This window comes from Apodemus sylvaticus, chromosome 5 (assembly GCF_947179515.1).
Source record: "Apodemus sylvaticus chromosome 5, mApoSyl1.1, whole genome shotgun sequence".
In the NCBI taxonomy this organism is placed as follows: Eukaryota; Metazoa; Chordata; class Mammalia; order Rodentia; family Muridae; genus Apodemus; species Apodemus sylvaticus.
Genome location: NC_067476.1, coordinates 101,950,977 through 101,962,236, shown reverse-complemented (window position 1 = coordinate 101,962,236; position 11,260 = coordinate 101,950,977). Strand labels below are relative to the sequence as shown.

Genomic DNA, 11,260 nt, shown 5'->3' with positions numbered 1-11,260 from the left:
GTCAGATGGCCAAGGCAAGGCTCCCCAAAGACTGGACTGAAACACCATCCTTCCACACAACATACCAAACCCAAGCATGCACAGGCCATTCCCACTGGGCCATTCAACAGTGAGAAGATACGGGGCTTCAAACTTGGTATAGGAAGGCAGGGAAAAGATTCCCCACTCTACTAATACAAAGACAGGACCCAAGAAGTAATAAATTCCTGTACACATCTGTTCCATATTATAAATACACATTATATACAAAATAATGTTATAAAATGTAGAAAGACCAGTGCTTCTGATTCTTAAATTATCAAAATACTAGATTCCAAAATAAACTACAAAACAAAACCTCGTATTATTGATTTTTGAAGATCGGCTTCAAGGTTGGTCTCAGGGTAGCAGTGGGCATGGTAGAGCCCAGACTCAAGGGCACAGAAACGGGTGCAGGGGGGGCCTGGGCCTCAGCACCCCCATCTCCCTTATTGGAATTTTTGCATAAAGGCCCTGATCTGATCCCCAGTTAGACCTGTTCCCCTGGCTGGCAAAAGAGGCACGCCCCAAGCCTATCTGTTCACGAGAGCCCAGAGGTGTAGGTGGCACCCCACCTGCTGTGGCTGGAGACAGGATTCACACCTGCCCCCTCAGGGGCTCCTCACCTGCAGGGTAGCTCCTGCTAAATGCCAAACTCCAAGGCTGTTCTGTCTACAGGAGGCCTGTCCCTTGCAAGCCTCCTCTCCACTTTCTCATTTGGGCCCAGCAGTAAGGATGGAGTCTGGGCAAAGGCACTTTGGAAATAGAGATGCCTACAGGAGCTACAGCAGCGCCAAGGCCCCCAAAGGCCACTGCCACTCTCTGGAGAACAGTCAGGGGCTCCATGATGACTGCTGTTGGCAGAGCAAGTCCCAGTCCGAGAGACACCTTAGATATCAGCGCAACTGATGTTCCTCTGGCTCCTCAGCTCTGTTCCCTCGGCGGGGCTGCCTGTCTGAAGCCTGGCAGACTCCTGAGGTGTGCAGAGGCGCGACTCTTGGCGGGTTCACAGTCTGTCTGGTTCATGCCATTCCCTGCTCCTCCTCCTCCTTCTCCTCCTCTTCCTCCTCAGAGCAGCACTGTGCATACTAAAGCTGTCCCATCCAGGATGCAATGTAAACAATGCAGAAGGAAGGCCCAGCTGCTGGGCCGAAGCTGGGTGTCCGAGTAGGCTCCTGCCTTATACCTGGAGAAGCACACACAAAACGCGAAAATGGTTACACTAGGGGTAGGCACTGATCCAGAAGTGCTCTGGGCTGCTCTAGGAGACATCGGTGGGGGGAGGGGTAGCACCCTCGGTCTTCTGCTCTAAGACATGCAGTGTCTGGGAGCTTGCACCAACACCAACATAGGGTTCAGTGAGGAGACGAGCAGGCAATCGCTCCTGAAAGCTCTCCCCAAGCTTGCCCTGACTCCGTGACTGTGTCCCTGTCACTGGTACAGCTACCATGTCAGACATACCACCTGGCTCCTGTATCACTCCCTCTGTGGCAATGGGGCCAGCAGGGCACCCAAGAGCCACTACACACCAAGGAAGAGATCTCTGACCCACCCCTTGAGGAATGAGGTTGCTAATGATCGGGACTTTTTTTTTTTCTATCCACACAGCAGGAAGGGACATGCTGACAGGGACAGGGAGGTCCAGCCCAGAACTCACCTCTGTGGCAATGACACATTCGTTCCTCTCTTCTGATATCAAACATACTGACTGGTACATAGAGTCCCTGGGGGAGCAGATCGCTGATATTCGACACTCTGGCTTTTCACTGGAGGAACATAAGACAGGCAGGTAAGAATAAGGGAGGAGGGAGGAGGGTGCCTGGAGGTGCAAGGAGGTGTTAGTCTAGATCCCAGAGAGTTAAAGGGTATGTGGGGCAGTGGTACGGGGTGAGGGGATGGGGGTGGGGGTGGGGGTGGGGAGGCATCAGCTGAGGAAGCCCAATGCTGACCTTAAGGGGCAAGTAGTTAGAATAGGTCCCTAAGGGAGATACAGGAGGCAACCAAACCAGAAAAGTCATAGGCCTAGAAAAAGCCAGGATTGTCACTAGAGACAAGCCCTGCTGTGGAATGATGGAAGTCACAAGAGATGTCCTGTGGACACTTGGTATTTGGAAGTTAAGACTGAATGAATGAATGAATGAATGAGAGGGACTTCCCTAGTAAAAGATTCCTAACAGAATTCTTAAAAATTATTACACTTGTATTTGTGTGTATGTGTGTGTGTGCACGTGCACATGTGTGTATACACATGAATGTGTGCACATGTGTATGTCACTGCACCATTGCGGAAGTCAAAGGACTTCTAATATGTAGGTCCTGGAGATCAGACTCAGTTACCCTCTGAGCCACCTCAACCATATTTTGAGACATGATCAGACGCTATCTTACCCAGGCTGGTATCAAACGTGCCATCCTCCTGTCTTAGCCTAAGTAGTTAGGGCTGTAAGTGTGTGACACTGTGCCTGGCAGTGTCCCTATAGAAATGTAACTTAAGTATCTTCCTGTCAGTACTACAAACTTACTTGATTAAAAGTAGCCAGAGCCTGATACAGTTTCCCACTCAGTCTAGGAGACCCAGTCAAACTGTAAGGTTCCGGGTGTGGCTTACCTGTGTAACCGAAGCGGCACTTTCTCTCCTAAGCTCTTGTCACTGTGAGGATATTTCCCCGGCATGCTCCCCCGCCCCAGGAGTCCTGGGGCCAGATTATAGTCCATTGTGTGGTTCTGCAGTTTGCCACAGTTGGACTTGTCCAGGCCACAGTCTACTTCCAGCTCCTTCTTCTGGTTTGTGTTCTTGAGCTGGGCAGCAGGGATTAGGTTGTCCTTCTGGAAGTCTGACAAATTGTTCATGGCTTCCCTGCTGTCGTCATCGGGCCTCCGGATCCGCAGCTGCCGCACAGCCACAGCCACCATAACCAGCAACACCAGCAGTACCACCAGCCCCACACCCAGGGAGACGGCTACCCAGGGGAAACTGGGCGGCAAGCCCACGGGAAACTCGCAGCGGCTGCCTGCAAAGCCGTAAGGACAGTTGCAGACGAAGCTGTTCGGAGAGAGGCCAGTGTAGCAGGTGGCCCCATTGAAGCAGGGTCCCGAGGCACAGGCGTCGTTGCTTATCCGCACCTCACAGCGCCTGCCAGAAAAGCCAGCAGGGCAGGTGCACATGGGCCCATTCTCCAGATCGTGGCACGTGCCCCCATGGGCACAGGGACTTCGGGCACAATCGCTGATGTGCAATTCACAGTGGACGCCCGTGAATCCAGGTCGGCAGCGGCAGGTTCGGCTTGGACCTCTGTTCAGGCACTGGCCTCCTGTAAGGACACAGGACCCAGGTCAGCAATAGCCTGTGAACTCCCTTGGCCATGAGCTCTTCCACCCACGTGTGTTCAGCCTGCATGGACAGAGCTCTCTACAAAGAGAACTGCGCATGCGCAGAGATGGCAAAGCCCTGGTGTTTGGGGGCGATCCTTGGTTCTCCACGCTGCTGTGGACTACTGGATAAGAGTTACTGGCATCTTCCAGAATTTAGGGTAAGACAGGTATGCTTGGCTTGATCTCTCGAGCAGGGGATCTGACACCTGCAGCTTTACCTGATCCCTTAGCCTTGGTTTCCTCACTTGCTAAACTGGAGAATTTGATCCTTTCACGGGTAGCTGTGAGGATCAGGTAGGGAAGACACAGATAGAGTAGTACAGACCGCATACAGGACATGCTCAGGCAGGTGCAGTTACCATTTAACTTAATCTTCGCACCAAAGACACTTAGTTTCATTTTCCCATCCAGGGATGACAAAAGCTTAGCTCAGGGGAGTGAGAACGGTCACATTGCCACTCCCAGGTCCTTGCTGGCTCCTGAATGGTTGCCCGCCTTCCTCATAGACCATCACTTAGTCAACCATCACCAGCTTGGCCAATGTGTTCTGTGTATCAAAAAGCACTGGGTATTCAGATTCTTTGTGCTACACTCATTCTAGGTGAGTGTGGGGGAAGATGAGGTCTCAAGGTACAGAGCTCTGATCATCACTGGCCTCCCCTCAAGAAGGGATGTTAAGCCACCTCCAATGTCCTTCTTTCTAATGCAAGGCTTCCTGAGGAGAGTCACAGGCTAGCCTAGTCAGGCCAAGGCCCATCCATGGAATAAGAATGGTAGTCGTGCAGATGGGCACTACCCCTCACACACAACCTATCACTGACCTTCTCCAAAGCCCTATGGTCCATAATGCATAAAGCTCTTCACCCTCCAAAGCAAAGAGGAGCCTATTTCAGTCAGTCTGCCCACAGTAGCAGACAGGTCTCTCTCCTCCTGATTCTCTCAGGCCCTCTGGCCCTGGGGCCAGTTAAGCAGGTTTAGTAAGGTGGCAGGAAGGGCTTACCATTGGCACACGGGTTGCTGGTACACCTGTCTACTTTCTTCTCACAGTTGGAGCCAGTGAAGTTGGGAGGACATTCGCAGGCATAACTGGCCCCCTGGTTGCGCTCCCGGCAGGAGCCCCCATTGAAGCAAGGGGAATCCGCACAGGTCAAGGTACTATGTTCACAGTGCTGGCCATAGTAGCCTGGGGGACACAGGCAGTGGTAGCTATTCTCCTGGTCCTGGAGAGAGAACATAAACAGGCTAAAGTTAGGCCCGGGGGTGGGGGTGGGGGTGGGGAGATGGGACAAGGGTATATGAGGTCAGTGCCTAGCCTCTGCTTGTCCAGAGTGCCCATCCATGCATGCATATGCCAAGACTGCCTGGATGCTACCTGGTTAGACTTGTGCCTTACTGAGCTGCTGTGGGTCTCACCTTACAGCTGCCACCATTTCGACAGGGGTTGCTGGCACACTTGCTGAGTCCCAGCTCACAGTGCTCACCAGTGTAGCCTGGGAGACAGGTGCAGGTATAGCCCCTCGGCCCACTGTTGGAACACGTTGATCCATTCTTGCACGGAGAGTGGTGAGTGCAGTAGTTGAGATCTGTGGAGACAGGAAGCAACCAGTTGAGTGGGACCAGGAACTCTCCCACCTCCACACAAGGTCACCCTGTATCTGACCCAAAGAAGCTTACACTCAAAAGTTTCCCAGGCCCAGGCATCCCTCCTTTTTGTCTGCCAGTGAAATCCTGAGTGCTAAGTCATCTGAAACTACATATAAACTGTATACATATAACAAAAGTTGGAAACAAAGCACAACTGGTCAGCACCTGCTGGGTATGCTCACAAACACTGCCAGCCAGAGCAGGATGAAGAAGAGGCCCCTAGCCAATGAGGAAGTCGGGAGAGGCTTCACAGAGGAGGTGCATGGCTGGAGGGACTAGAAGGAGGAGTGAAAATCCAACAGGTGGAAAGAGTGGGGGGGATGAGAGCCAACATAGGCAGGCCCAGGCATTCTCTAAGGAGGTGTTAAAAGTGTGTTTTGAGGGATAGCTATGTTTTCTTGTTGGAGGAGAACAAGGAGGGAGAGTCAGACAAAGCAAACAGAGGGACTGTAAGGGTTGTGTTTGCATACAATGAGTATATGACTGTGTCACCTGGGAGAAATGTGGATGGCAGAAGGGGAAAGGTGTGTGTGTGTGTGTGTGTGTGGTGTGTGTGTGTGTGTGTTGGGAGCAGAAAAAAAGAAGGGAAGTTGTGTGTCACAGAGAGGGGGGAGGAGAGGAGAGAGAAAAGAGGGGGGGACATGTAAGGACTGAATTCCACGCTGGCAACAAGTCAGGACCTAGGCATGTTTTCTCCAGCTTGGCAATCCTACTCCCCATCCTCTCCAGACCTGCGTGGTGTCACCATGGCAACAGGCACAGTGCTTGACCCCGAAAATGGGAGGATGCAGCTGGCTCCAGGGATGTAGACGAAAAGGCTCCCTCTCTAAGACTGGAGCTCAAAGACTCCCATGTGGGCAGCAGAGTGGCAACCCTCAAATATCAGGTAGAGACTATGTGAGCTCAGACAGCTAGCTGCCTGGCAAGGGTCACCGGGGAAAGGCAGGTGGCTGTGGCCACACTAAAAAGGCAGTTACATGTTCCCTCTACCCAGAGGCCCGGATTGGCCACAGCCCAGGGCAGCCAGCGGGCACACCCCACCAGACAGCTGTTTAGGGGAGAGCTGATCAACAGCTCTGGAAGGTGAGCAAACACGCGGGGGTTAATAGGTAACTACACGGCAGAAGGAGGAACAGCACTCAGCTTCCCTTTCTCTTCAGTTTTGCTAAAATTTATGAGTACGAGCTGCAGGCTGCCAAGCTGTCACCCTGGCCCCTTAGTCATCCCGGCTCTTCAAGACCTGGAGAAGAATGTCCCACCATCCCACTTTAGATCTAAAGTGCCCTGAGAGGCAGTGTGCGGGCTGGGGCAGAGCTCGCAGGTGGAGTGCTTGCCTACTGTTAGATACCCTGCGTTCCATCCCTAAAACCCCTCACCCCGTCAACACACACACACACACACACACACACACACAAGTCCTGAGACTTGTCCTTGAACAACAACAACAGGAAAATCACTTATCGACCACCAAGAAAGGTATCCAGTCACCATCTCTAGTTTCAGGCCTTGCCACCCCATCTCTCCTTCCCTCACTCACCTTGGTCACAAAACAGACCTCCCCAGCCCTCCTCACAGGCACACTGCCAGGGGATGCTGCAGGTGCCATGACGACAGCCATTGTGGGGGATACATTCATTGCACAGGCGACCCTGCCAGCCTGGACGGCAGCTGTTAAGACAAGAGGAAGCCCAGTGTAAAGCGGGAGACCTGCTCACAGGGAGAGCCCCCCCCCTTGCTCCCGTGTCCCGTCCCCACTCACATGCACTCATCTGGCTTGCTGCAGTAACCATTCTGTTCGTGACAGCCAGAAAGACATATAGCTAAGGAAAAGAAATAGGGCTGGGTGAGGTTGGGAGCCGTGGACTCTGAGGCCTCAGTCTCCTATCCTGGGCTCACTTCCTACTCTTGGCCTCCAAGAGGAGTCATGGTTATTATAAAGGGGACCGGGGACAGGGGCGTGGTAGAACATTGTTCCCTGGAATGAAGAATAAGGACCCTGTCAGCTTAGGCACACTGGGGAGGAGGCTCTGAGACCAAGGGTACAACATGCCCAGGTGGTCCTGAGTCCCAGCTAGTAGGCAGCACAGAGCCATTCTGAGGGAAGTTGGGACCACTATATAGTGCTTTTTTGGGAAAATCCCATCCCTTCTATATGGGGGGGGGGGCAGGGGCGGTCTGGCTGCTTACGCTGATCACAGTACTTCCCAGTCCAGCCCGGCAGGCAGGACAGGCTGCCGTCTGGCTGGCACTCGTAATGTCCAAAGTGGTCATCGCGCTTCTTGCACAGGCGAGAACAGCTATCTCCATAGTAGTTGTCACTGCAGATGACCCGGTAAGAGTAGCGCAGTCTTGTGAGGGTGTCGTTTTGCTCGGTTGTTCGCCAAGTCTTACCCACAGCAAGAGGGCCTCGGATGATGATTTGGCTGATAAGTGAATTTCCTGGTGAATTCTCTGCAGAAAGAGGCTTTGGTCAGAGAACCTGATTCAGAGAGTTGACTGCTGCCAACTGTCTCTTTAGTTGTGACTATGGTGGTCAGTTAACACTCTAATTGTCTAGATTAACCCCACCTGTCAGCAAGCACAGGCCAGAGGGTCCCAGAATCTTGCTACTTAGTTTCTCTGGGTGTGTGTATGTGCAAAGGACTTGATAGCATTCAAAAAAGGTACAATAGACGGATGTTAAGATATCCAAGGTTGTGGAGGCAGATATGGAGGGGAAAGAGGAAAAGGGGTCAAAATGGAAAAAAGAAAAAATTTAAAGGGGGACGTTTTCTGGTTCGAGAATTAGGAGCAGGGGGTTCTTTGGTGCCTTTTCAGGGGTTCTGTTCTAGAGGTTTTTCTTTTTCCTTTTCAAAGTGAGAATTGTTGTGCTGGTGAAATATCCTTTTCCTCTGTGTCAGAACAACATCCCAAAGCCATTATTCCCTTTCCAAAGGAGCGGAATTCGCAAAAGGTGTAAAATACAGGAAGAGGCCCGTCAGCGGCGCTGGCAACCTCGGCCTTTCTCACCGCCGTGCTCCCCGCGTTCCCACGCCAAAAATAACCCGCAGGAAACGCAATTGTGCTCTGAGTCCAGGCAGCGAGCGGAATCCGAGCGTCCAGCGCGGGGCGCAGCTCCGGCCAAGCTAAGCGTCCTGGCCCCCACCCCCAAGCCTGCGTCCCCCCCCCCCCCCCCCCCGCCTATAACTGGTTAACTCTTTCGGCGCTGCGTGATGTCGCCCCCCTGTGGCTGAGGAGTTAGATACTCACCTGGCCGCAGGTCGTCTCCCGGTGTGTGCCAAGCTTGGATGTTGAGTGAGAAGGTTCCCTGGGAAGCAAACGGGAGGTGGGGGACACAGAGATAGCGACATGAGCGGGGCGGGAAAGGAGGGGTGCCTCGCAGCAGCCTGTTTAATTAATCTAATTGCAGGATACAGTTACGGAGCTCGGCTCAACCTAACTGGTGCTTCGCGCAGAGCAGCGCGCGAGCTGAGAAGGCAGGGGAGGGATAAGGGATGCGAGAGTGTAAGTGAGAGCCGCGGGTGGGCGGGCGGTGCAGCGTTGGGGTTTTGGTTAGGAAGTTCGTATCTCAAGAACTGGGGAGAAGGAAAAGGAAGAAACTGGGAAGAGAGACTAATGAAAGCCTCTCCCGGATGATCCCATGGGAGAACAGGGGGGCAGGGGCAGGAGAGAAAGAGCGCTTCGGAAAGGGGCTCTGGTGTCCGGACGCTCCCTTCTTTTCCCTACGGTGACCTCCCAGTGCATTTAGGTTGTGCTTACCGGCCAGGTGAAGTTGAAGGGCAATTGAAGAGGGTTGCGACCACTGCCGCTACTCTTGTCCCTGACCACGAAGGAGTTGGTGCCCAATACCGGCGTGGAGACATTGCCAAAGATGCAGGGTCCCTCGGAGAAGGTTGCCTGGAAGTGCTTAAGGCAGATGCGGAAGAAAGTCCGGCAGCCGCGTTCGCAGGGCTGCCCACTGGCCAGCATGCCGCGCTCGTTGACGAACTCCTGCAGCCGCAGCTGGAAGATGCCGGAGCCCGCCGCGCGCTGCTGCACAGGGGCGGAGAAAGGAGGGAGGAGAGCGGTCAGGCTCAGCTGGCGCCGGGGCACAAGCCCGGAGCGCTGCGGGAGGGGGCGGAGAGGACACGGGACATTACCTGCGGCCACAGTACCGCCAGCAGCAGCAGCGCCCAGCGACAGGCGCTCCGGAACACAGGAGTCATCCCTTGGGGTGTCCTCTCCACTCGGGGGCTCTAAATCTGCTTGCTAGGGATGTCTCTCTCCCTCAAGTCCGTCTGCCAGCCGAGTTCCTGAAAAGCTGATTCCCCCCGGGACGCTGCTCCCTTGTCGCCTTCTCGAAAACTCCGCTGCTCGATGCCTCGGTAGGTAATCCAGGTGAGGGCGACTGGGCGGTGGCTGCTCTAAGTACGTGTCCTTGGGTCGCAAATCCTAGGGTCTCAAGCGGGCTAGAGCGGGAGAACACTGCACCCAGGCGGCTCTGGCTGCAGCTCTTGGCCTCGGGTTCCTGACGGGCGAGCAGCGCCGCTACTGAAACCTGCTCGCTCCGGAGCCTTTCTTATATATATTGGCTCCTCTTCGCAGCAGCCTGTCAGTCAGACACTCACGATCACTCTCCCCTCCCCTCCAGGCCTCTAGTGGCTACGCTCCCAGCACCCACCGGAGGGGGCCTCCGCCCCCGCCGCTCCCCCTGTCAGCCAGCCAGTAGGGCGCAGGTCCCCGCCCCTCTTCCAACTTCTGGGCTCCCAGCTCTGCGCGTGCCCGGCGAGCCGTCCTTAGAGATCGTCTGCTTAAAGGCTGGGACCCTCGCCACCAGAGGATAAGAGGGTAGCCCCGTGATGCGGCGGGAGGTGAGGTTTCCGAATGGTCCTGGGGGTGGAAACGCTAAGGGGTCCCCGTAGGCGGTGCACCTGATCCAGGCATTAGATACCTTCAGTCCTCTAGCAGGTGGGGAAAGCTTAAGCTAGGAAAGCGAAAACCAGGGTCAGGGGATTCGGATCTCCTTTTCCTTCCCAGACTCTAGGTAGCTCCTGCCTCGTTGGCCTCTAGCCTATGTGTGCCCACCCACCACGCGTCCCCAGCACCGCAGAGAAGCCATCGGACGCGTTAACCTTTCCGTGGCTATTCCAAGCAAGGCAAGGGGCCAAGCGTCTAAGACTCTGGTCTTCTCTGCACCTGGTAGGCGTGTCACTCTCAAGCAGCGGGGCGTGCCCAGCGCGTGCCTTCTCTCTTTGTCCCCCACCCCCACTCCCTCTAGCACGAGCCAGGACTAGTGGTCCAAAAGAGAGGTGGGGGGCGTGGTTCTCGAAGTACTGGGGGGGGGGGCGTCCTCAGCTGTATGGTAATGAGGTTCTAGGCTTTCCCTCAATGACTACCTCACCTGGGTCGTGCTTGGCTCCATAGCCCCATCCTGGCCCCCACCCGCGTCCCCTAGTGCGGCTGGAGTAGGGAGGAAACTTTCTTAATTCCAGAATTTCCTTGGGCCACTTGAGAGGCAAGGTGAGAGAGCTTGAGGCTGAGCAGGCCTAGATCTCTCTGCGTAGGGCAGGATGTAGGGTGGAACTAGAAGCGCAAAGAGTTGTTTGAGTTTCGGGCGGTTTCACCCTTGTCGCACGCGCGCCTCTCTCCCGGGTGGCCTCCGAGCGCAAACCCTGCAGCTGCTTTCCCAGAACCCGTACTGCTCCCCCGAGGCCACAGAACGGGGAGGGCTGGCTTCTCCCAGTTTGGGAGGGGGTACTAGACCTCTCCCTCCCTCCCCCCTCCCTTCTCCTCCTCCCTCCTTCCCTCCTCCCCTACACTGAGGGCGGTGGGGGCCCTGTAGCTTCAGCTGTCAGCCGAGCCCGCGTGGTGATGGCTGGCTGTCGTCGGACGATAAGATCAGTGCGGGGTGGGGGGTGGGGTTGAGGGGAGCAGGGACGCGGCTCCAGCCCCAGGGAGGCTGTGGTAGGGGGAAGTGGAGCCCAACAGCTGCCAGTGACGAACATGGTCTGATTTTTTGACTTGGGTGGTGGTGATGGAGGGTTGGGGGTGTGTGAGAAACATGAGGTTGTGAGCGTGGGGTGGGGGTGGGGTGAGGTGAGGCGACAGGCTCCGGGGTCCCCCACGCACGGCCACCCCTCCCAGCCACCATCTGGCGTGAGCGGGTTGGCGTGGGGAACCGAGGTGAGGCGGGGGCCGGCAGATGGGCCCAGGCTGCACTAGCGAGTTAATGTAGGTTATGGGCAAG

General features: G+C 55.2%; 1 protein-coding gene across 1 annotated transcript; it reads right to left on the bottom strand.

Moving 5' to 3' along the window:
• Positions 1-203: 203 nt before the first annotated feature.
• Dll4 (delta like canonical Notch ligand 4) lies at positions 204-9,641 on the bottom strand. The gene is made up of 11 exons (XM_052183270.1): positions 9,174-9,641; positions 8,794-9,066; positions 8,284-8,341; positions 7,222-7,485; positions 6,794-6,854; positions 6,572-6,702; positions 4,804-4,973; positions 4,391-4,610; positions 2,627-3,329; positions 1,676-1,784; positions 204-1,204 (listed from the first exon to the last, which is right to left on the bottom strand). Exons 1-11 carry the CDS (start codon positions 9,237-9,239, stop codon positions 1,199-1,201), a joined length of 2,061 nt encoding a protein of 686 aa, XP_052039230.1. The 5' UTR covers positions 9,240-9,641; the 3' UTR covers positions 204-1,198.
• Between the last annotated feature and the right edge of the window lie 1,619 nt (positions 9,642-11,260).